The sequence below is a fragment of the Rhopilema esculentum genome, chromosome 20, assembly GCF_057945365.1.
Source record: "Rhopilema esculentum isolate cy_ngs chromosome 20, ASM5794536v1, whole genome shotgun sequence".
Lineage (NCBI taxonomy): Eukaryota > Metazoa > Cnidaria > Scyphozoa > Rhizostomeae > Rhizostomatidae > Rhopilema > Rhopilema esculentum.
Window position 1 is genome coordinate 3,024,460 of NC_142834.1, and position 26,279 is coordinate 3,050,738.

A 26,279-nucleotide genomic window follows, 5' to 3' on the forward strand; every position below is an offset into this window, starting at 1 on the left:
TCTCCAGCTGCCTGACACTCAATGTGAATAGACAGAAAGTTGAACTTCTTCAGCATCTCACTTTTATTCCATTTGGATAAACTTCTGAAAATAATTAGTCCTCCATCCTTTTAATCAAAGTCAATATCCATTATCTAGCGGAAGTCACTGGCCCTTCGTCAAGATCTCTTGATGGCTTGATCCAAGATCCTAAACCAAGGGTATTCTGACTCATTGAAGGAGAAATGCAAACAGGTTCCAAAGTCCCTAGAAAGGATGATAATAATTAAAGGTTTACTATCCGTAATCATATCTTTTTAAATGACTAAAAATACAAATTCTGAAAGAAAGAAATATTCAAAAAAACTCTTAGAACAAAGGCCCCTTACTAAAATGAATCGTTTCCTAAAATTAGCATCTTACATCAACTAAAAAATTTCGTGACTAACAGAAAAGACAGGGTCTCACAAAAATAAAAAATGAGAATAAATTGTCAAACTTGCCAAGAAAAAAGAATTCAAAAGAATTCTACAAATCTTTAATGGAAGAACTTTCTAGATAAAAGAATCCTAAAGTCTTGAGGCTACAGCAATTCATGCTAAATCGATTTATCAAAGTCAAGGCTTAAAGTGACAAATCCAGTAACCGAAAAGCAACTGAAAAAAGACTATTTACCATTTAATCTCCAGCTGCCTGAAACTCAATGTGAATAGACAGAAAGTTGACCTTCTTCAGCATCTCACTTTTATTCCATTCGGATAAACTGCTGACAATAATTAGTCCTCCATTCTTTTCATCAAAGTCAATCTCCATTATCTAACGAAAGTCACTGGCCCTTCGTCAAGATCTCTTGATGGCTTGATCCAAGATCCTAAACTGAGGGTTTTCTGTCTTATTGAAGGAGAATTGCAAACATGTTCCAAAGTCCCTAGAAAGGATGATAATAATTAAAGGTTTACTATCCGTAATCAAATCATTTTAAATGACTAAAAATAAAAATTCTGAAAGGAAGAAATATTCAAAATAATCCTTAGAACAGAGGCCCATTTCTGAAAAGAATCGTTTCCTAATATTGGCATCTTACATCAACTAAACAATTTCGTGACTAACAGAAAAGACAGGGTCTCACAAAAAAAAATGAGAATAAATTGTCAAACTTGCCAAGAAAAAAGAATTCAAAAGAATTCTACAAATCTTTAATGGAAGAACTTTCTAGATAAAAGAATCCTAAAGTCTTGAGGCTACAGCAATTCATGCTAAATCGATTTATCAAAGTCAAGGCTTAAAGTGACAAATCCAGTAACTGAAAAGCAACTGAAAAAAGACTATTTACCATTTAATCTCCAGCTGCCTGACACTCAATGTGGATGGATTGAGAGTTGAACTTCTTCAGCATCTCACTTTTATTCCATTTGGATAAACTTCTGAAAATAATTAGTCCTCCATCCTTTTCATCAAAGTCAATATCCATTATCTAACGAAAGTCACTGGCCCTTCGTCAAGATCTCATGATGGCTTGATCCAAGATCCTAAACTGAGGGTATTCTGTCTTATTGAAGGAGAATTGCAAACATGTTCCAAAGTCCCTAGAAAGGATGATAATAATCAAAAGTTTACTATCCGTAATCAAATCTTTTTATATGATTAAAAAAAATATATTCTGAAAGAAAGAAATATTCAAAAAAATCCTTAGCACAGAGGCCCCTTTCTAAAAAGAATCGTTTTTTAATATTAACATCTTACATCAACTAAACAATTTCGTGACTAAGAGAAAAGATAGGGTCCCACTAAAATAAAAAAATGACAATGAATTGTGAAACATGGCAAGAAATAAGAATTGAAAAGAATTATACAAATCTTTAATGGAAGAATTTTCTAGATAAAAGAATCCTAAAGTCTTGAGTCAACAGCAATTCATGCTAAATCAATTTATCAAAGTCAAGGCTTAAAGTGACAAATCCAGTAACTAAAAACCTATTAAAAAAGACTATTTACCACTTCATCTATAGCTGCTTTACACCCAATGTAAAAAGACAGAAAGTTGAATTTTTTCAGCATCGCACTTTTATTCCATTTGGAAAAAATTCTGAAAAGAATTAGTACTCCTTCCTTTTCATCAAAGTCAATCTCCATTATGTAACGACAGTTACTGACTCATTGTCACCATCTCATGATGCCTTGATCCAAGATCTTTAACTGCGGGTATTCTGATTTATTTAAGGAGAATTGCCAATAGGTTCCAATGTCCCTAAGAACGAATAAAATATATTAAAGTTTGTTATCCGTAATCAAATCTTTTTAAATGACCAAAGATATATCTCCAAAGAAAAGAAATATTCAAAGAATCCTTAGAACAGAGGCCCCTTTCTAAATAGAATTGTTTCCTAATATTAGTATCTTACATCAAGTAAACAATTTCTTGAATAAGAGAAAAAAAGGGTCTCACAAAAATATCACAAATACAATATATGGTGAAACTTGCCATGAAACAAGAATTAAAAAAAAACTTACAAAACTTTAATGGAAAAATCTTCCAGAAATAAGAGTCTTAAAGTCTAGAGTTAACAGCAATTGATAATAAATCGATTTATAGGAGTCAATGTAACTTTTAAGCTTATGACAAGAAAAGTTACAGAGAAACAACTTAAAAAAGACAATTTACCATTTCATCTCCAGCTGCTTGACACTTGATGAGAATGGGCTGAGCGTTTAATTTCTTCAGCATCTCTCTAATATTCCATTTGGATATAATCCTGAATTGAATTAGTCCTCCTCCCTTCATTTCATCAAACTCAATCTCCATCATCTAGCGACAGTCAGTCACTTTTTGTTTCAATTTTATGATGTCTTGATCCAAGATCACAAACAGGGGATATATTAACTCATTGTGAGGGAACTTCAAAGATGTTGCAAAGTCTCTTGAAAGAAAATGTAATATTTAAAAATTTTTCAAAAATAAATCCTCTTTTATTAAAATTAATACTTATAATAAAAAGTCCTACAAGTAGAGGCCTATATCTGATTTAAAGTCTTATTCAAGAATGAGGAACTCCCAGTAAATCAATGGCTTCACAAATATATGCCACCACCATTAATTTTTCAATTAAAGCTGGTTACCAAAAAAGGGTGAAAAATGCAGATTATGCCAAATAAAGTGCCATTTCATGGCTCTTTATAGGTGTCTGAACCCTCTTGAGGGTATCTAAACCCTCTTGAATGTCTAAACCCTCCAACAACCCCCTTAGAACCACCCACTGAAATTTTCTGTAAAAAATTATTGCTGGACATGCAATCATCCCTGTAAGCTCATCCATGGAGGCAGTTTGTTGTCATTGTAAAAATTTCTGAATAACTGCTTATAACTCCAGACAGCCCCAAGCATTGTGCTGCAGAGCTTGATTCTTATTGGTTTCTGTTGGCCAACCAACAATTAATGAAAACAGTCAAATACACCACCATCTGCTATTGATTTCTTAATTCATGACAATCACCAAGTTTGCAGGGTAAGCATTCAAAAATGGAATTCTCTGTCAACAATTATTGTTGGACATGCAGTCACCCTCAAGAGTTCATCCATGGAGGCAGTTCCTTCCCATTGTGAAAATATCTTCATGAGAAGGCCTGATGTTTGCCCAAAATTTTCAAACCAAAATTGTAATATTGGTTTCAAACCAAAGTTGTTAGGTTTATAAATCTTTGTAAGATTTCCACAAAGGGGTCAGGAAATTTCAGCCCACAATACATTGCAGGCTTTCTGCCAACGGGGATGCCATTGCGGGGAAGATTTAGAGGGATATGTTCCCCATGTTCTTGGCATGATGTATTTTGTATTTTGGTATCGAAATGTTTGGAGAGGGAAAATATTTTGGCAAAGTTTCCCTGTGATGTGATTCATGATTTTGAAAGGAGGTTTACATAACCAAAGTTGGTCATGGATCTCGTTATCGGTAAAATGGGCATTCTCTTTTAATTTTCCAATGGTTAAACAGCAGAGCTTTCCTCAAAATCTTTTGCTATGATTGTTAAAGTTTCCTTTGCCCCCCCCCCCCCCTCCCACTTTCCAACCTGCGTTGGGGCCATGTTTACTGGGCAAATCATTTCATATCTTTTGCTAAATAATGTCGTGAAATCTGTTACTTTTAGCACTGAATTTTTTTCAATGACATGGTTGGCCGTGTCACAAGGGGCATCTTGTGTGGAAGCACGTTGTTGAGCAAAAGTTGTTTGGTTGAAACAACTGGCGCTTAATAGGAGAAACAGCTTAACAGTGTTTTGTATCTGTGCACATTGCATGAAGCTTTCACATTTTTGTATGTTTCACCAAAGGAAACGGAAAATAAAAATTCTTTCTTCAGTCTTATCACCATATTTCTATGGATAAAGGATGGCAATCCAGAAAAACAAGGCTACTTTGCAGCCTTGATACAGCAACTCGAAGGGAACACTTAATACACCTTTTCAATATCCGCGCGCTTAAGTTGCATGAAGAGACTTCAGCGAGAATTCGGGTGAAAAAGTTGCCACAGACCTTTGTTTACATATAGATATGACATTTACTAGCCAATAATCACAGCATGAATTTACATCAAAAGTATTCAAAATTTTGTGGTTTGATTCCTATACATCCTCTGTAGTCATTATTCTCGAAAATAGCTTTTTTAAGAGCTTTTGTCAGGTGTCGTGCTCTCAGAGGCTATGCAGGTTTAGGCCGGTTTCAAAAATGGTCAATGGAAATTGCGACATCTTTGGAGAAAACAGATTTGCAACATTCATGAAGTGTTTACAAAGAATGATTGCTAGTGCTTACATCCATTTCACCTCTTCACCTCTCCGACTTTCAAGTGAATTGATTAGAAGTTTTAACAGGTACAAGATGGCTACCTCAATGCAAAATAGACCAGCAGCAACATTAATGCATATTTGGGACATGCTGAAACAATTTTCCTTGATTTTTTCTCTTTGCATATCCAAAGCTTATATGGCGCATCAGAGATTCTTTGCGATGGTCTGCATGAAGATTTTAAAAGGCAGTACTTGCTACTGTTTCCACAACTGGGGCCTTGTTTTCATAAGCGATGAGTGCTGTTGCAGCTAACTCGTGTTTACTTCCTATAATTTTGAATCCTCTCAGGTGCAAATTTTGTCAGGTGCAAAAAAAATCTACCTTACTGGTGCAAATTTTGAGCAAAAAATTGTTTTAAAGTTTGCAGGACAATTTTGGAGTGATAATTTTGTTGTAAAATGTCTAATGCCATCGAAATTCACCAAGAGAAACAAAATATATTTGCCATTGATTGAATGAAGATTTATTTCCTTGGCCTAGACCAATTCCTTCACACACTTTGTGTCGATAGACAGAACAAATGTGGAGATATAGAAATTGTCCTTTCCATTCTCAGTAAATACACTCATTAAAGACAAATTATCAAGCTTATTGAAGCACCGAAGCACCATCTACCATTATTCCAATGTGCAAAAACGCACAATGTCCCGTGTATTTAGTTTCTTTTACAAAACAGTGACACAGCCCCTTTAACCCCAATGGTGTTGCTAAAAATCCCTTGTTAAATTAAAGTTTAATTTTCCTCATTGCAGACTTAAACCAACATGCCAACACTCCTCCAATATATTGCAGGAGTTTCCCTATATTTTCACTCAAAAATGACCCCCTGCACGCTACCATCATATTCGAGAAAAACTCCCCGAGTTTTTAGCATTTTTGAATTTCTTGTTAGAGAGATATTGAACTAAGGGCCTACTATCTCTACCTTAAGAAACATGCACTAACTGAAAATATTTGCCAAAAAATTAATTAAGTGGTATAAATATAAACAGACTCATTTTTTATAAACTGGCTATAAAAAACGTGTACTGGACAATCAGAAAAAATTAAGAAACTTAAGTACTAAAAGCAAAGAGAATATAAAATTTTGATAATACTGAGAACAAGGAAATCCCACATACAACATCAGAACGGAAGGGAATCTCTTGACGTGATAAAAAAGGTCATGAACATTTCATAACATCATTCACAACATCATAATTAAGAAACTCTTAAGATAGAATGAGTATTGAAATTTCCAGAACAATAAGAAACTGGAGTACTCAACATTGACCTTTGTTTCTTATAAAAAAATGAATGTATTTTTGTAACACATAAATATTTTCTACACTTTGAAACTTTTTCTAATACTACACTCTAACACTCTAATAAAGCTCCCTCGATCTCATAGGAGAATGTTGACATGTATGAACTAATGGTTGGTTCTAGACGTTTTAGAGTCTCCCTCTCCCCCTCCCCTTCACCGCTAAAGGTCATAGGTCATCCTTGCTTTTAGCACCCTCTTCTTTTCCAAACTTTCTTCGACGCTAAAAAATTGAGAATGCACAAATTTTTGTCTTGAATTCATGAATAAATAGCACATTCACTTGACAAAATTAATTCCAAAAGCTCGAAATAAAATTTCCGATTCAAGACAACAAACAGCGCGGGGCAGTGCTCTGCGACCGTTTCTGTGTTCCTCCAGGAAAAAATAGGAAAATTTTCCCTCTCGTTAACTTATAAACGTGAAAAAATATTTTAAAAGTTTCACAATAAATATTAAATCAAAAGTTATGCCTTCCTCATACCTTTAGAGTTGATAAAATTTTCAAAAACTCGTCGCCATTTTCTTCAAACCAGGCCATGCTCGATTTTCGCAGTGGTTGCCGGGATTTCCTCCTCCTCAGCTGTTAGATGAAATTGCCTCTTATTGATGGAAGATTTTAAAAAAATAAAATAAAAAAATAAACAGAATTTAAGGCGTGACAAAACAATCAATTTTTGATAGGATTTTCCTGCCCAAAAGCGTCTAAAGCAATTCATGGGACTTAATCCGTTTTACTTTTCAATTCTCATTATAGATTACATCTGGGCTCTTTGAATATGGCTTCAAAAATTGGTAAAAAAATAGGCATTAGGTGTGTCAGCATTGGTTCTTTTTGATGGGAGATTGGTCTACCCATTACTCGCCAAAAAGGCATTACATGAACGAATAAATGGGGCTTTATCGGTTTATTCTCATTACTTCTTAATTCTCATTATACATTTGGACCCTTTTAATGTGACTTCAAGTTTCATTAAAATGTAAGACAATAGGCTAAACAAAATTGTCTTATTTTGATGGGAGATCTGTCCAAAATCATTTTATTTTCCTTTTTACATTAAATACTGACATTTTCTGTCCAGGCTTCTTGCTGTTTTCCAGTTATCATCTTTACGTTATTATTATTTCGTATTATTTCCAGTTATTATTTCATCTTTACGTTCACTTTTTATAGCCTTAGTATTATTAGATATTGTAAATTAGGTTTGATTGGTAAATTTCTTTTGTTACTAGTATTTCAACATAGTTATTAGCTCTTATTTTATTCTTTTAAACAGGTCAGGTTGAAAAACATATGTATGAACCTTTAACCTGTATAAATATTATAAAATGAAAAATGAGATCATATTCTGCTATGATAACGACACATTGACAGTGCTATGATAACGATGCAGACAATTGACAGGGCCTGATCTTCTTTACATTTTTTGGAATTGATTCACTTAACAACTGCATTTCCTACAGAATGAGCTTGTTTTCTCCTTTGGACTTCAGTGGTTAATATTGCTAAAGGTATGCGGTACTGATTTTACATCTACACCGGTCAGGTGCTTTTGTTTTCTGACTGGCCTATTTCTATCTACAAGTTGGTATATATTTATATATACTTTCCATCTTGAACTTTTCGACCCTAATTCTGTTGTTTTCAGGGCCAACAAAAGCAGGAGGCCGGGCGCCATGCCCCCCCCCACTTTTCTGCAGAGCTGAAGAAAATTTTAGGCAAAAGTGGAAATAAATGTAGTATATCATTCTGCAAGTAACTGTGCCTAGTAATCCCTTAAATATGCCTTCAGCTTTACCTTTTTGCTATATCTTTACCATAGAAGAAATATTTAAAATTGAATATGGGAATTAGATCGAAGAAATCGGTCATTGTCATAGTTGTACAACGAGTAATAGCTTGACTTAGGGAATAAATCGAGAAACCTGATCCAGAATAACTTAGTGTCAGCACAAATTGACGAAGTTTTTTTCTTTTATATCGCCAAAACTTGGCTCACAAGGTCTATTTGTTAACCACAAATTTCTCAGGAATATTACAAAAAGAGAGAAATTGAAGGTAGAGAAACTGATGAAAAGAAAATTTTTTAGGATATGAGAATGAAAGAATGGGCAGATTTGTTCTTTAAAAGTTTAATCAAGAAAACTTCAAAGTTCGAATGTATCGATAATCCATTCCTACTAAAAAAGATAAAACCTAGACTTAATTATAAATTCTATCAAAACTCTTTTTGACCAGCGCAGTTTGAATGTTTTAAAATCCAGATTTTTTGTTTAAAAGCACCAAAATATTTAAGATCAGATGTTACAAAACAATATCCCAAGAGTACAAATTGCTTAATTTGCTTTTATTTTAAAGCATCTTTTAATTTTGTACTGCTAATAAATTATTCACCATAATTTTTCTAAATTGCTTTTAGGTCTTTCAATTTAGGAAATATTTCTTCAAAAAGAGTCGAGATCAGCTTTCATCCTCTGCTGATATTTTGCTTTTCCTGTTGTTAGAATTTGTCTTTCTTTTTTGTCTTTCTTTTTGTCCTTCGATTTCGATTAATTGTCTTTCGATTTCAACTTCCAATGTTAAAACGATATTCCTGCTATAATCATTTGGAGAGTAACAAACTGTAGGTTTATCGTAAGCGTAGAGAATGAAGCAAGAAAATTTTGCAGAATCGACAAAAACACTAAATAATTACAAAAACAATTTAATTCTACCACCAAGAAAACAGTAAGAAACAATAACTATTAATGTTTAGTTAATTGTAACTAGGAATACAATTTTATCTCCGAGATATACCATTGAGTTCTAAAAGAACCGTAAAAGAAAAATGTTCTACAATTAATTCAACATTCGTATCGTACTTTACCTAAACAACACCAAGCTAAAATTTAGCCACACATCATTAATGGAGTGCAGTGCCTAACTGTGTTCTAGAAGTGCAGGCCTAAGACGATTGGCTCCTGGTTTTTGGCATTTATCGCCGGTGAAAAATGCTTGCAGGAGGGGAAACGTTTGATAAATGAAGCCATTTCAAAGTAACATTTGAATTGACGATTTCATCGTAAACATGCAATTATGCTTTTTCAGCCATCACAGGTAACGCCTTTCAAGCGAACGCCATAAGTATTGAAAAAAAATGTTTTGATTCTCGCTAGCATAGACGTTTGTGTTTAGAAAACTGCTCCCTCCTTCGTCACCCCAAAGTGCCCCATATAATGTCTTATATTAATACTTCATTGCTAAATATTTAACAACTGGTGCAAAGCTACCCAACCAGACCCAATGTAGCTAACAAAATAAATAAATAAAGGGAAAAGCTCTAATAAAATAGTAAAACATAGAAAATATCGCACATTAAAATGTCTCACAAAGTTTACAAATTTACTCTAAAAACGTTTTCGTTCACAAAAATATTTATTCACATAATTTAAACATGATATCGGTTTCTCTCTACAGAAAATGATGCATTTTGACAAAAAGACGAGAGATGCCATGACTAAAATGCTGCAACATTGAAAATGTTGCAAGCACGGGGGTCCATTTACTGAAAATGTAATCAAATCTTATATTGATTAAAAATTTCAAACATTTTTGAAGTAGACAAATTAGCACTGCTAATTTGGTTTTTGTAACAGGGAATGTAACAACAAATTGCAGCTTTTGGTACATTTCCTAATGAGACCCAAAATTTGGAGAAAACTTTTAAAGTCGACTTGCAGCCCCTCATCTTATTTCATTCCCAGAAAATTTTTAAAAGAGTTTCATCCCATTATCTTGCGAAACATACTTTATAACTAGGCCGTTTTTCAGTTTTTTTTTAACTGCACTGATTTGTGAGGAAATTGCGGCCACCCAAAACTCAAATGACATCACTTTTACTGCCCCCTAAAACCCCCAATATTGAGCACAACATAGATGAGAAAGAAGCGTTTAACAATGGAACATACTGGGATAGTTACCAGGATAAGGAAGATAAGAAGGACTGTTTGCACAATTCAAAAATGGCTCATCCACCGTCTACCTACAGCTCTCGTCTTTGTAAGATGCATTCATTTTCTGCACAACAAAGATCATAAGATACCTATGCGATGTGCGTGGCTGATCTTGTCGCAGGCGATGCGAATATTCATGTTACCTCTAAGTATCTATTGGTATATTCTACTTTTAAAATTTTTTACCACATGTGACGCAACAGCTCCTCTTTGCCCACTCAAGCTTGCAATATCCCTGTGCTATGACGAGACCACAGTACTTGTAAACATCTTTACAGACGTCTGCAAGAGAAAAGACAATCTATGTATACAAGTATGATATTTGGTGTATAGAACAGGACGGTTCTAAGTTGCTGCTCCGAGTTTCACGCCTAATGCAGTCAACAGCGTACAGCTCTGCCTATAAGGTATCTGGCACTTTATGACAGACCAGTAAACAGTAATTTTCATAAGTATACAAGCAAACAAAAAAGGCCTAAAGTTAAAAATATACAGTGAAGCATTATTAATTTAGAATACACATAATCAGGATCAGAAACACGTGCAATCATTTTCTTAAATTTACATCAAACTTTGTGATACTTCCAAATAAGATAAAATCTATATTTGTTTATGCTCAGAAACACCAAAAATTGTCTTGAACATTTCTGGTTGAATTTTCATTATTAGATAAGTCTCCTTATAAAACTTACGTTTAACGCATCTAATTCGATTGCAAGGTTCTGATCTCCGTGGTGTTCGCTTTGTAATGTGTCGGCAATGCTCATCTTTGGTAATTTTTGAACCAGCCATGAACATGCATTTGACGACTCGCTTCCTAAAGCCACTATTCCCACATGTAGAAGAGCACTGGAATTGAACAAATCTTCTTTCAGTTCAAACAAAAAACACTAGCATGGGATCATAATGTTATGATTTTAATCATATCCACAACATATTGCCATCATTATGGATGCATTTTCTTAAGAAGTAAGGTATTTATAAACTTCAAGATGATGCAAGAAATATCGATGTAGTTTCGAACCTTTCCTTAAGGGACACGGTTGCCAAATTTTCCAAAGGCAATTTTCCTTTAACGATTTTTGCGAAGATTTTCCTGTATCTGGCTACTCCCGTAAAGGAAGACAGGGACAAAAAAGCAGAACGTCTGGCGGAAGATTAAACCAATTCTCTGAGACATTACCATGTTAGTTTCAAGAGACAAAAACGAATGGTAAAGTCTACTTACTTCTTCCCAAGGGCCAACTTTCCAGTTTGTGGCACATCGTTTAGTTTTGCACTCCCTTGTTTTAGCTGGTTTTTTCTTAGGATCACAGTTTTCTGCTGAAACCTCTTTGCCTCCAAATGTCAGGCATTGCATCTGTAAACTTCCCATAGCATAGAAAGGCCTGACACATTCGCCGTCGCAGCTTTCCAGCTCTTTAGTAACCCAGACCCCGGTGTCTAAAAAATTAAAATAAAGGTTTAATAATAAGTAATTTCAGCAGTTTGACCGTTATTGTGTCGAGTTCAAATCCGCTTTGGAACGATAAATTTTTTTTGTAGATCTTCTCTAACTTTCCGCGGGTAATACGCATCATATTGCGGGTAAGACGCATCATTCTGCGGGTAATACGCAACATTCTTTTTATTAAAACGATCAGTTTGACTGAATTCTATACGAAAGATAGAGCTTACACTTTTATGCTTCTACAGCAGTAAAAAAATCAAGGCTTTTTATAGGATTTAATAATGCAAAAACTAGAAAACTCACAAGGCGATTTTGGCGGTGCGTGATGGTGTAGTTTGATTTCGGCCATCGATTTTCCTGAGGGATTTTGAACTTTGCATCCAACGGTGTACACAGACTTGGAAACCTTCATTGTGAGTGCAGCATAGACCCTGCCAACAACCTTATTTCCTTTGTTGACAATGCTACGTTTTTCTGACAATGAAACATCGCCTGCATTTGACTTTATTTTATGCATATTTGTTAACCATTCAATCTTTGGCATCGGATATCCTTCAGCGACACACATGAGTTTTACGGTTTCGCCTGAAATGGATACGAGGTATTAAAGACATCGAAAAGCCTTATAGATTTTCACTAAAAATTGATATGTTTTGTTTTTGGAGGGCTCAAGGGCTTAGAAACGCCAAGATGACAAAGCAAAGCAACGGGAAAGATGAGCCTGACAAAGCAATGCATTCAAGGATTTAGAGTACAAAAAACTATATACGGTGCATTTACGGAATGTCATCGTATACGAAGAGGAATGTTAAGTTCAATAATTATTTTTATACCTTGTATGACATCAACACTTTTCACTTTGGCTGGATCAAGCAAAATATTGACATGTCCATCATTGTCACCAATGTCTTTAGTATCCAGGGATTTAACAGCAGGGGGTTCTGCAAGTATTGAGAAATGGGAGTTTGAAAGTATTTCACATTTATTCTCTTCAGATACTCCAGATTAAAGAACTATCAATCATTACTCGCATAAAATAAATTAGAAAATCACGAAAAAATTTTCAGAAGTTATAAATGCCACAAGTAATAGTCTTAGAGATAGCACTCAATCTTTTACGAAAAGAGACAAAAATTTGCCAGTTTTTTTAGCGTTTTTTCAGCCCAATCTCCAGTTAATTCCCGTTGTTTTCTTGAACTGCTTACACTCTACTTTTTCATAAACTTCCAAATCATAAACAGCCAATACTAAATATCTGAGAGGCATTTTACAACAACAAACGCTTTTTCACCGGCAACAGACTAATGAAAGCAAAAATTTAAGGAAAATCAAGCTACATAGCTTTCTATCAGATGAAGCCATTGGTAGAGATAAGAACAGGCGCAGCCTTATAGTAACTCAAATTAAATTGGCTAAAGGCTAAAAACTTTTCTGTGATCTAATTGATTTTCGAAATTCTAGAGTTGTGCTTGGCTGTTTGTTAAAATTCTGAATATGCCATGCACATTTTCATTGATGTTGATTCCTTCCTGAATACGTTGGTACCAAATGCAACATCCTATACAAATTTGTTCCTAAATTTGATTCCTTCTGAAATATGTATATGCAAAATGCACAGATCCAGTGACACTTCAGCACGAAAAAGACGCAAATATTTTCTTGTTATTATTATTTTTTTGCTCTTACCAACAACAACAAGTTCTGAAGTGGCTTGATCTGATCCAAGGTCACTTTCAACCATGCATGTGTAGTTACCAGCATCGGCATAAGAAACGTCTTTAAGCAAAAGAATCTTGTTTTCTTCAACCTGAATAATGAAATCATGCATAAGTGTATAAATATTTAAACTGCCTTTTTTAATAACAGTTTTTTAAGTATAATTATCAATGAAAATCTCCCAATAACGGACATTTTCTAATACTGGACACCTCTTTATACCGGATACCTCCCAACAACGGACACTTCCGGAAATAGCTGAAACTCGAAAAATAACAAATAAATCTGGCTTAACATTTTTTTTTGTAAAAGTGGAGTGTTGAGGTAGTCAGTGCCTTGTTTAAGAAGCCTTCAGACACCGAGCAGCTCTTTATAGCGGATACTGCCTTTGCCCTAACAGATGTCCACCATATGATGCCTCTAACATGATTAAGCAAAGTAATAAGTTTTAGCACAAAACGTAGTATTTTAGATTGAAATTCTTAATAATCAATTCATAATGAACAGATTCATAGATTGTTTCATAGTTATTCTTCTATCGACAAGCAGCTGAATACAATAGCAGTACTCATTTGTAGGTACTATCATTTAGAACAGAACGGCAATATGCTGGTGGAAAACTGTTAATTAATATCTGCATGATGAAAAGGGAAACAGATTGGGGTTTTGTGTCAATGATTCGTAGTGGCAACGAACGCTGGCATTTATTCTAGCCTGTATCTAGAAACTTTTCACGGCAAAAACTTTCAGAAAGAAAGCCAAAAGTTCGTAATTGAACTACAAGCAGAAAACCTTACCATAAGGCTTCGGTCGACTTCTTTTCCATTCTTGTTCCAGCTGACGACTGGAGAAGGTGTTCCTTTAACTTGACAAAAGATCATCAACACTGAATGATGGCGAATGTAAATTGACTGACCAACAATAGCTTTCAATGTCGTTGCCGAGTGCTTAAGAACAACCCCTTTGCCTTTCACTATCCGTGGTGCATCTAGAAGTTAAACAAGAACTTTTATTTGCACAGCATATCTGTGAAACAGTACGTAATCAAAGGTATTGGTGGGGAAAATAGGATCGTTCTCAAACGCAGATCAGAGCTTCACAGCCAACTATTGGACGCGTCCTGTATACAACAAACAGGTGCAACTCTGCCTATACTGCAGCTCTAGCAGACGATATAACTTATAGCAGTATCAAGTAACGAAGGCAAAAAGTTGGTTCCAGCTCAGTCCGGATAGGACATTCTGAATGATCCCGTGTCATACATGTCAAGAGGCTTTTTACACTATTTTTTCTCAATCACTAGTCGCTTACAAACCTGGCCAAAACTCGTATAACTGCTTCAGAAATGCAATCCATTTATCATTTAACATTGATATAAAGAGAGGGGGGGGGGGAAGGATTGATATGTCCCCATTTTTCTTGGAAACAACTAATAGCATGCCAGATTTTTAAATCAGTGTCAGTTTTTGACCACGATTGTAGGGTTAGGGGAATGCTTTTCTGCTAATATGACATTCAACAAAACATCTATCCGGATTTGCTATGTCTACCGACAAAATTGGAGACAACAGAAAATATTTTACCTCCGACAATCAAGTTAAATGTTGCACTGTTTTTGCCAGCCATGTTCTCAGCAACACAGCGATATGTGCCTGCGTCCTTCATCGTCACTGCTTTTATAAAGAGCTCATCTCCTTCGCTGTGATACTTGGTTCCATCAACGTTTATCTCTACCCCTTCTTTGAACCATCTGATCAACGGAAGTGGTGTCCCTTGCACTGTACAAATGATTGTGACACTCTTGTTTCTCGATACTACAATTCGGTTCGTTGAATCAACCGAAGGAGCACGAGCTCTGAAGTTTGTCGACAATTTCGCTGATGGTGGTTCTATAGAACATAATTTCTTGTTACTGATGTCGTTGTACGAAAATTGTAAACAATCCTTAAAACTAATATATCTAGCTAACAAATCTAGATTTGGCATAAATACTTGTATCTTTGCGTCTAAATATTCAACAAAAAAGGTTTACGTAAAGGACTAGAAAACACTTGCTCAACTGAGGCTTCATTTTCTGTAGGCACGCACACATAAGCAAGGAAAACTTACCAGCAACAAGCACGCGCAATTGCGCCGTATCCTGACCAGCCTTATTCTTAGCAATGCAGACATAGGTACCCGCATCAAACGAGCTAACATCGTGTATCCTAAGACTGTGGTCTGCTGTGATGCTGACACGGGGGTCGATGTTGTGATAGGCATTAAGACGCTTCCACAGAATGCTAGGGGTTGGTATACCTTTCACAGGGCATCTGACAATCAGCTGTACACCCCGTAGGACAGTAATTGTCTCACCAACTATAGCCTCAATAAGGTTGCTCTTTGATTTGATTTCGGTTCTGTTTCCACGACTGCCGACGATCCTTGGTGGGTCTAGAAAAGGGACACTTTGTAAATACTCTAAAGGAGACGAAAATTGCAGCAAAGAAAGAATAGAATTGAACAAATACATAAAAACAGGATTTGTAAACAAACTTCGTAAACGTTCTTAGAATCATACTTGTAGCTGGATGTACTCATATTTAGGCCAACATTCAATTTCTGAATTATAATGAAACAGTGTTATTTTATGGTCTTTACCATTATTATTTCTTTAGTAGTAGGCTCAGCTTATAAAAAGCAGGGCAGCTTCTAACCATCGTAATTGTGATCATCATTATGATCATAACGAGCTTGTTCTCAAGGCATCGTTTAGTGTACATCAACTGTTAGATTTGACCTACCTACAACTATCAAAGTTGCTTTGGCTTTCTTTGTACCAAATTTGTTCTTAGCAACACAAGTAAATGTCCCATCGTCTAATGCGGTAACAGATCGGATTTCAAGCATGCCATTGATCAATGACGTATAGCGACGATCCACATCAACAAGGTTGCCGTCTTTGTACCATTTGACTAGAGGCATTGGAATGCCATGTGCGAAACACTGTAGCACTACATTTGTCGTTGTTTTGACAACCGATCTTGCGCCAACTGGTATTGTTACAGAGTCCTCTGCCAAGGCAGATATTTCACTCTTAGCAAGTGATTGGATGTTTGGTACCAATCCTGTATAAGAATTGAGAAACGGGTTAGGTTGGTTCTCAGACAATTGGCTTTTTTATAGTAGCAAATGCCTCAACGACATATTAAGGCGGTTCTGGATACATTTTGAGGTAGGAATTTGTTCAGGAAATGAGACAATTAACCCTTGTAAGAGACACAGAGGGGGTGGGAATGAGCTTCCGTGTAAGAGAGATATGACATAGCTTTCGCAAGAAAATTGCAAACGCAGAAATGTCTTCTAAATGCAGAAATACTGCCAAAGGAATCCCCTCAAGGCTTTATGTAAAGAACAAGATTTCCCTAATCTAGATATTCCCGCACATCTCACTGAGAACTATTTTGACTACTTTCAATACCGTAAGAGCACTTGGGTGAACTTTCAAGGGACAGAAATATAGTGGTGACAAAGACAAAGGGCAGAGACAGTTGGTACTAACCGACAGAGATGTAGGTAGACGCTTCTTGGCGCCCGATGACGTTTTCCGCAATGCATGTGTACATGCCAGTGTCTTTTAAAGTCAGCTTGTTGATGACGTAGGTTGCTGCTTCACTGTCACTCTGCATCTTAGTCTGGTGCACAAGGCGCCCGTTGAAGAGCCACTTCACATTTGGCCTAGGCACACCACTTACGGGGCAGGCGATCTTAACCAAAACTCCTGCAGGCGCTTCAAGATGGCCTCCGATGACAATGCCAACATCATCCTTGCCCATGGTAGCGGTAACATTCTCCATCACGGGGGTTATCATCGGCTTCAAGGATTCTATTTCAAAACAGAAGAATATTCACCACGTTACGGACATCAAAAACTCACATTCCTAGTTTAAAGCAACGATATTTGGGAACAAGATAGAATAACAGTGACACCTAGAATGGCCAATCAGACATAAGACATTGAACAGAGTTGCCAAAAGTTTACAAAACTTTATGTTTTACATTACCGAGTATACAATCAAAGATACATACAAGGAAGTTCCTGCAGGAGATTTATCAAGGCATTCTGGCTGCAAGGCTGACAAACATTAATTCATTTGACTTTTACTCATATACGAGCAAGGTTTATTTTGATCAGCTGACATACCTACGACAGTCAGTCTTGTCGTTGCATGATCGCTGCCAAAAACATTGGATACAATGCACTTGAACAAGCCATTAAAGCTACTGTCAACCCGGGAAATCTTCAAGGTGAATCCCTCATTTAACACTTCGAAACCGTCACTGTCCATGCCATAATCGTTTGGACCGGACCATATTATAGCACCTTCCGGTTGTGCTTTGTGTGGACAGTTAATAGTCACTTCGGATCCTTCTAAAACCACAGCATCCTCGCCAATTGCTATGCTGGCTTGCAGTATTTGAGATTCGTCCCGAAGCCCGGAACTCTTTTCTATCATTGGTGCAACCGGATCTAAACGTGAAAAAACATTTCTATAAGTCCTGTCTGCCTTAAGCAAAAAAGCTATCTAGGAAATAAAAATATTCATTGAAAAGATTGACAAAAATTACATTAAAATATGACAAAGAAGAAATATTCTTCTTTGAAGGAAAGAAATATAGGTCATACTATAAATTAAATAGACAGATAATAGTTAATACGGACAACAGTATGACAAAATATACCTTAAGAATGATTTTATCATTTACGATTGATAAAATGTAGTGACTCACCAGTGACTTTAATGGTAATATTCCTTGCATATCCTCCACCCATATTCACGGCTAAACACACATATGTACCTTGCATTTCGCTGGTCAGATGCGGCAATACAAGCGTGCCGTTGCCTCGTATTTCAATGGGGTCGTATTCCGGGTTTAATGGTTTACCGTCCTTCGACCAAACAACCTCTGGTGGTGGGAAACCGGACACAGGGCAGTCGATGAAGACTTCAGTTCCTGGGAACGATGAAACATTGGCACTGCCAACTGATGCTTTTAAGACGCCTTGGCTCTTTAGAATATTGAAATTGTAAGACGCAGCTGGAACTTCTTCCGACATATGAGGTGCAACCGGTTCTGCAATGGATTCAATGGGTCTCATCATAAAAACTTTACAATTATCAACAACTCAATGTACAGTTAAACCTCCTTTTGCTATACCAATTGATAGTTCCAATGTTTTAGAGTAGAAAAATGCTCGATTAACACAAGATTCAAGATTCATCTATCAATCGTCAATTCACCCCTACAAAAATAGCTGATTTGCCCCCTTTCCCCCAAAAGATGTTAGACATACACATCAGCCATGCTAATTTAAAAAAATATAATTTAAATTCAAAAAGTGTAATAAGGAGAATAATCCAACATTATTTCAAAGGGGAGAAAGAAAGCTGCGAAGGTTATTGACAAAAACGCTGTTGGTGATCAAGAACAGGAATTGTAGTCATGTTCTATATATACATACATTTGTTCACTTGAGAGCTATACTATGAACTACTCTTTGGTGTAAAGAGACCAGGATGGTATAAAGTTGCAACTCGAAGTTTCACGCTTAATACGAACATAAGGCAACCAAATGAATGCTTAGCAAATAGCGTTGTTACGTGAAATAAAGCACACACGATGTTCAATTTGCAACAGAATGCTAATTCAGTAGCTTTGGTGTGATTCGAACTTACCGATGAGTTCAACAACAGACGAAATGTTCGAAACACCAGCTGAATTCTGGGCTACACAAGAATACAGACCACGGTCTTTAGCAGTTGGTTTCTTGATGGTCAGGGCACCACGTTTAAGGTCAACTTCAATGTCATCGTTTGGCTCAATCTGGGCACCATCCTTGTAAAAGGAAACTGATGGCGCTGGTATTCCTATAGCAGGGCAACTGAAACAGATTTAAACAGTTATTGATTGCAAATAAGGGTAGACTATTTGGATGGAAAAGACATTTAGTGAGATACAGAGCGATTCATGAAAATTCTGGAGCAAAAATCTGTTACGAACTTGTCTGCGAGGCCAAGCAAGCTACCCCTCAATCTTCTATTAAGAAAAAGATAAAGTGTTGATTGGAAATGTCAAACTATGATTTTAATCAGCTTTCTTTTGTTACCATTATCATTGTCGAGTTTTAATTTGTAAAGTTTTTGACAGGGCCCCCTTATAATCAATCATACAGCCATTTTTTGCATGGAAACTCACTTTATTGTAAATTCTGTACCAATGAAAGTCTTGAGGTCGTCGCCAATGTCGATATCAACTGATCCTTTGCCAGATATGGCCGTGATTATTTCAGTCTTTGAGTCTTTTTTGGCTGGGTCACGTTGAATTTCTGGTTTTCTTTGCTCTGAAAGATGCAAAATTATCTTTCATGTACCAGAAAATAGAGTATTAGCAATGTAGGCTCCACAAAAATAGACATTTCATTGAACTGAATTGAATGGGCACGGAACCGAGACCAAAAATTGAATAGCAGGAAAAGGAGGCGATTCGAAGAGAGCGAGGTAGAAGAAAAGACGTGGGAATCGTACGTCAAGAAAAATGACTGTTTTTACATGTAATCATCGTTCGATTTGATTTGAATGTTCACAGTGGATAACGGAGAATTTATTGTGTGGCTTCTGCCAACAATGGCAATGTAAAGTTGCTTGAACACGCCAGCAGGCAACAGTAACATACAACAATGGGTACAGAGGCAACTGGTGGGTACAATGGTCTGAAGGGTTTAAGAGTTTGGGATTTAGTGCCAATGGTCTGAAACAAACAACCATGCTTATAACAAAGAGGCCAGCGTTCAGCCGTAGGGACAGGATAACAGTTGGTTGTGTTCCAATTGCTAACAACTTTTTAAAGGGGGGTATTAGCAAAGATACGGTACATTAAAAAAACAATTAACAAAAACAACATACCCATAACGCTGACTTTGCTTTCCATCATCTGAGTACCAAAAGCATTAGTTGCTTCACAGACATATATACCACTATTTTCAACAGTTGCTGAATCCAACACGAGCGTTTCAACGTTCTCTGCAATCGGCTCGTTGTCTTTCTTCCATACAATTTCCGGTTTCGGATCTCCAGAGACCGGGCAGTTCAAAAGCAACTGCATACCGGCAAGGATGGAGTAGTTTTGCCCAATGCTTCCGGTTTTATTCTCTTCTTTGATGATTGTAGGGAAATACTCATCTTTGAGGTAAGTTAGGGCAGCTTGCTTTTCAACCGGTTTAACTTTAATTGCAGCACTTTCCGGCTCTATAAGTTAGGAAAATTGATCCATGCAAAAACCTGATTTAAGAATTGAACAACGAGCACGCAGGGCTTTTAAAAAAATTTGATTGTTTGTAAAAATATCCTTAGCTGGAAAACATAGTTGGCAAGCAGTTTGTTCTCTTACATTCGATACTTAACCTTACAAGGACTACATTATGTATAAATTACTTTAGAAAATCATACAGGTTACTTTACAAAATAACAAGGACGAAAACAAAACGAAGAAGAAGATCATGACTAGCCCAAAGCCATTACATGAAGAATAAAAAATACAAACTGAAACAAAAATGCTACTACAATAAGCTACTGACAAATACTGGAACCTTTGCTTTAGCAATTGCTGTCAGGTTACCAGAAAACTTAGCAACGATTTTTGTTTAAAGAAAGTAAAAAAAATGCAAGAAAGTACGATTCTAGCTAGAGGAACATCGCTAGTACAAGATATGTTATGTTCTGCTAGGGTGGTAAAATTCTGTATTTCACAAAAAAGTAATATTGAACTCACTGAAAACACCAACAAACATCGTTTCCAGTGCTTTCTTTCCGACACCGTTTGACGCTTCACAAGCATACGAAGTGTTATGGTCCATTTTCACAAATGGAATGCGCAGAACACTTCCTGACCCTTTGGTGACAACACCATCCTTGTCTGTCACTGGTCTTCCGCCCTTGAACCATTTGACATTTGGGGTTGGTACTCCGAAGAAGGGACATTTGATGTCAAGTTGACTACCGAATTTGATCTTGATGTTACCTCCGATGTCAATTCGGATCTTCTCATCTGTTATGATTTTATCCTTCTTTGTTGAATGTATCTTAGGCTCGGCAGGGTCTAAATAAAAAGGTTAGCCGTTCTAACTAATCAACACGTAAATCGGTACCAGACTTTTTTTCCTAGGCTATATTTCCAAACAAAAATACACGAGCAAGTGAGAGAAGGTAAAGGAAAGGATTAACTGGGATGTTAATGACGACAGGTGTGACAAAACAATTTCAAATCGTATGTAGCTAAACAGTGGCAAAACTGGGTGCATTTTACGCTTAACATTGTTTGCACATTTAGCTTAGTGGCAAGAAGAATAACAGTGAGTGGAGAGAATATCCTTTCGATACAATATTTATCATGATATTATTGCTACAAAATGTTTGCACATTCTACATTATAACCCCTGAAGGTAATATCAAAGTGTACAGTATTCAATAATATAATGATGATGACGCAATGAGTATGACGTAAGAGTGAGATATGAAGATGACGTAGGAGTGATGTAATGATTATGACGTAATGATCATGACGTAAGAATGATGTAATGATGATGAAGTAGTGACAATGACATAAGAGTGATGTAACGATGATGATGTGATGACCATCAGGTAACAATGACAAAACAAACTCCACGATAATGAGACGACAAACCTATGAACCGAACGTTGGACTGCATTTCTGATGATCCGAGAAATGTTTCTGCTCGGCAGGTGTAAATATAATCGCCGGCTTTTTGGTTTCGAATTGTAAGCACATTGTCGTCTATCCCGTAGATTTTGCTTGGCTTGATTTCTTTTTCCTCAAACAGCCATGTAATCTTAGGCTTCACTGACCCTTTCGTTGGGCACTCAATATGCACCGTTTTGCCTGACAAAACATCTCCAAACATACCAATGTCCAGTTTCACTTTCTTTGACACAGTTGGCGGGCGCAAATCAGAGCTTTCTGGTTTTTCTGGGGAGACTATAAGCTGATCGGGAAGAGCTGAGGAAGGAGAAACGACACTGTTGTTAGCCAGCATCTATCATACCTTAAGGCGTTTAGAAAAGCAAATTTGCAAGGAAAAGAGTTCTACGATCATGTGAAAGAGCTTACTTGCAACGTTCAAGATGCTTGACATTTTGTCCCTGCCGAATTCATTTTCAGCTACACATGTGTATCTCGCTGCATCTTCATAGGTAACTCCCTTAAACACTAACTCTCCAGCTTCCCCGAGGCGAATCTGTGTCGTTGGCTCCAACTCAACTGCGTCCTTATACCAAGTAACCTTAGGCTTCGGCTTTCCGATCGAGGGACAATTCAGAGTCAGCTCTTTGCCAGGCAGTGTAGTGATGTTGGTGCCTACATTGGCTTCAACTGTAGGCTCTGAAGGATTGACTTGGACTTTTTCTTCCAATTGCTCGGCTGCTGCTACCATCGCTCTACCCTTGCCTAAAATTAGATGCAGTAAAATTTCTAATACCGTTTATAAGGCACTCTCATAAAAATACAGTCAAAAAGCACAACGTGGGTTCCTAACGCACACAGTTAGATTTACTAGAAAGTCTAGAGAAACCTGTAACGACGAAACTAATGACTTTTTCTACTACAACCAGCGAAAAAGACTGATAGATATATTTCCCTATAGATTAACAAACTTGGCATTTTACGAGACAATTTTTCAACGGATGAACAAATTTCTTACAAAGATACTATTAGAACTTAAATTTTCTTTATTTCTAAATATTTACCTTCCACGATAATCAACTTGCCAAAAAGAATAACTGATAGCTCTTGGTAGGTAAGACAATACACGCATAAATGAACGATTTAAAATTAACGCCAACTACACAAATTCTAATTGTTGGTTTATACCCCCATACTGACCTAGGATTTTAAGCTCTGATGAGAATGTTTCTACTCCTCTGTTATTGATAGCAACACAGGCAAAATTCCCAGTGTCTTCCTCTGTAACCCCTTTGACCAAAAGGCTGCCATTTTCATAGATTGTGATACGGTCACCAGATACTAAATCGTTTCCATCTTTTGTCCAAATGATTCTTGGTTTTGGGACACCCGTGGCAACGCAATTAATCATGACATCACGGCCTTCATTTGCCTTCAGCTGGTCTCCTATGTTAATTGACAGTAGTGAACCTGCTTCTTTCGATGTTGGGGTGCTATGATCAGTGAAATGGTTTAATGATCTGGTGATGTCGGGACGTACGCTGACTGTAAGAAAACGTTTTGTCAAGGTTAATGTGTAGTATGAAACAAAACAATGTTTTAAACATTCTAGCAAGGTTATCGTGTGTTTTAAAACAAAGTTGAAACAATGTTTCAAGAATGGCTCACTGAAAGAATATGAGACTATGTAAACAAAAATAAACTGTATTCATAGACGCTATGATTCTATCACAAAAACATTAACCAAAATCGATGCTTATTCTGATGAAAGCCAGGAAAAATCGACCAATGAATCAATCACAATCAGGATGCGCCATCAAATACTATCACTGATTCATTATGACTGATATTCAATCGATCACTAAATCAGTTCGATCTATCACCTAAGTAATCAACGATAAATGATTGCATGCATTAACTTACACATGATCATGACATGAGTTGAAGCTTCATCCGTTCCTTTCATGTTTTCAGCAACACACTTATAGACGCCTTGGAGTGATGCATCTAGTTTGGGAATCAACAAATCATTGTTCTCTTTAACCGTTGCATAGACACCGTTTGAAACGATCTTTCCGTTGTTGTGATACCAAGTTATACGAGGTTTCGGTATGCCAGCAGAAACTCGGCATTTGATTTCAACAGTCAAGTCTTTGACGGCGAACAATTTATCACCAATTGTTATTTGTTTTGTTTTCGATACATCATCTCCAGTGACGTCACTATTACTCTTGTAGATGATTGGTCTTGTTGGAACTGATTGAAAGAGAGAGATTAAAGTTGTTGGGAACTTAAAGGTAATGTTTCCAGCTATAGCAAGTGACTCTGCAGGGGTTTTTAGAAACATGTGATTTTTCATGTCATCGCTCCAGTCATTACGGTCGTTCTGTTTATCTATCCTGCTGCGAGGTCAGCTTTTCATGTGAGCAGTTTCGCATCGCAAGAATACTAACCAATCGCAAATTGTTATTTTGATGTTACTTGACATGTTGGGTATACGCAGTCCTTTTATGTGGACACATTACCTTTAAACAGCATTGTCTTGAGACGGGACGGTTACTGGCACAAGAGATGGAGTAGCGGATAAGTTTCAATGTTACCTATACATTTCTAATTGAAAGCTATTCTAAAACATATTCACGTCAAAGACAATGCAGCAAATCTATAAAAATATGTTGATAAGGTTGGTAACATGGCTGTCTCCATTACAAACTTAAGGCTTTACCAAGATGCTCTTTTAGACGTAGGATAGCACAAATGCAATGACTTAAGCTCTAGCTTGTAAAGTTATTAAGCTTGCAGGTAATGAAATACTTTTACAAAAACTTGCAGAAACTAGCTGAAAGTCATTTTAATGTAGCAATTGGTATCATATGTAATTTTGCAAGGCCTTTGAAAGCGTACCTATGACGGTGAGATGGGTGCTTGAATTGGAAGTGCCAAACTTTGTTCTTGCGAAACATGAATATGTTCCAGTATCGTCTTTACCCACATTTGTAAGCAACAACTGCTCTCCTTCTACTGAAACATTTTCACCAGATTTGATTACATTGTTTCCTTTCATCCAAGTAATGACCGGTCTTAGGACACCACGAACTGGGCATGTAATGAATATGTTGTGTCCACTTGTGACTGTCAAATTGTGACCAATGACGACATGGAGATCTTCTTCGGCAGTGTATGACACAAGCTTACTAACCTTGTTTGAAGCCTTCACGATTTGGTTATGTGGAGCTAAGGTTAACAAAGGAAGAAATGTAGAAGAATTCTAAGCTTAAACAGTACAAGAATAACAGTAACATATTGAGATAAACTGCTGAGATGTTACAATGTAGCCAGTTGCCAAAAATCTATATCAAAAGAGTATTGGCCAAATAGGTTGCTCGCTGCAAGGCTTCGGGTGTTACATAAAAGCATTGGCTTCAATGAAAAGCTATAGAGACATGGAAAGAACAAAGAAGATCTGTGTCTATTAGAAGCCATCTGATAAAAGTAACAGGCAAGTAAAATACTAGTACAACTTTAGTGGAGCGCCATATAAAATCCTTTATACATATGTGGACAAAAGAATGACGTTAGTTGAGGCATCTTGGGTTAACGTCTTCAAGGACTTACAAATGAAGAAGCTTCTCTAGAGAACATACAAATCAGTAACACTTTCTCTTTGTACTGAAAGTTTACTTCTACATAAATCTTTACATTGGAGCTAAGGCTGAACGAACAACTAAATAATCACCTGCGATTCTTATCAAACTCTTCTCTGAATCATGGCCCTCTGAATTCCAGACTTTGCATTCATACACACCATTGTCGAAGAAACCAACGTTTTCTATTCTCAAAGCATTGCCTTCAACTAAATACACCCTTTTGCTAAAAACGACTTGTTGCGAGTCGACACTCCATATTACACCAGTGTCGTCAGTCCCATCGAATGGACAACGAATTGTCAATGTGTTACCAAGTAGAGATGTCACATTTGTGCCAATGTCTACTTGCACGTTTGTCTTCTCCAAAAATTTTTTCGTCGTTGGTACAGATGTTATGATAGGTGAGTTTGGTTCTAGAAATGATTAGACTGGGTGTGAACATTTTTAAGCAAGCATCAAAATTTCGTGAATATACCATGAGATGTGAATGTGGTATGTAGCATTATACGAGCTTAGGATTAAACTAAAGAACTTTCAATTTCTTTGAATAAAATGTTTTAACCAAAGTTGCATCACTAACTGGTACCAAATGCGCTCAAAACACTGAAAATA

General features: G+C 36.6%; 1 protein-coding gene and 1 long non-coding RNA gene across 4 annotated transcripts in view; both read right to left on the reverse strand.

Annotated features, from left to right (window-relative positions):
- LOC148957819 (uncharacterized) lies at window positions 1-8,657 on the reverse strand. The gene is made up of 6 exons (XR_016145132.1): window positions 6,610-8,657; window positions 2,642-2,897; window positions 1,975-2,227; window positions 1,313-1,565; window positions 655-907; window positions 1-246 (listed from the first exon to the last, which is right to left on the reverse strand). It is a non-coding gene; the product is annotated as an uncharacterized LOC148957819 (long non-coding RNA).
- A 140-nt stretch (window positions 8,658-8,797) lies between these two features.
- The window catches only part of LOC135687432 (hemicentin-1), a 93,447-nt gene continuing 75,965 nt past the window's right edge, over window positions 8,798-26,279 (reverse strand). For all 3 annotated transcript variants that reach the window (XM_065203988.2, XM_065203987.2, XM_089114586.1), the window contains 23 exons: window positions 25,757-26,080; window positions 24,925-25,254; window positions 23,944-24,276; window positions 23,221-23,565; window positions 22,450-22,785; window positions 22,006-22,338; window positions 21,094-21,420; window positions 20,229-20,570; window positions 19,522-19,666; window positions 19,002-19,207; window positions 18,055-18,399; window positions 17,468-17,794; window positions 16,826-17,149; window positions 16,068-16,391; window positions 15,394-15,717; window positions 14,868-15,173; window positions 14,082-14,272; window positions 13,255-13,375; window positions 12,402-12,509; window positions 11,872-12,153; window positions 11,347-11,561; window positions 10,811-10,967; window positions 8,798-10,400 (listed from right to left, as the gene is read on the reverse strand). In XM_065203988.2, the coding sequence (XP_065060060.2) occupies window positions 10,291-10,400; window positions 10,811-10,967; window positions 11,347-11,561; window positions 11,872-12,153; window positions 12,402-12,509; window positions 13,255-13,375; window positions 14,082-14,272; window positions 14,868-15,173; window positions 15,394-15,717; window positions 16,068-16,391; window positions 16,826-17,149; window positions 17,468-17,794; window positions 18,055-18,399; window positions 19,002-19,207; window positions 19,522-19,666; window positions 20,229-20,570; window positions 21,094-21,420; window positions 22,006-22,338; window positions 22,450-22,785; window positions 23,221-23,565; window positions 23,944-24,276; window positions 24,925-25,254; window positions 25,757-26,080 (6,155 nt within the window). In that variant the 3' untranslated portion in view covers window positions 8,798-10,290. The remainder of the gene's footprint in view (window positions 10,401-10,810; window positions 10,968-11,346; window positions 11,562-11,871; window positions 12,154-12,401; window positions 12,510-13,254; window positions 13,376-14,081; window positions 14,273-14,867; window positions 15,174-15,393; window positions 15,718-16,067; window positions 16,392-16,825; window positions 17,150-17,467; window positions 17,795-18,054; window positions 18,400-19,001; window positions 19,208-19,521; window positions 19,667-20,228; window positions 20,571-21,093; window positions 21,421-22,005; window positions 22,339-22,449; window positions 22,786-23,220; window positions 23,566-23,943; window positions 24,277-24,924; window positions 25,255-25,756; window positions 26,081-26,279) is intronic.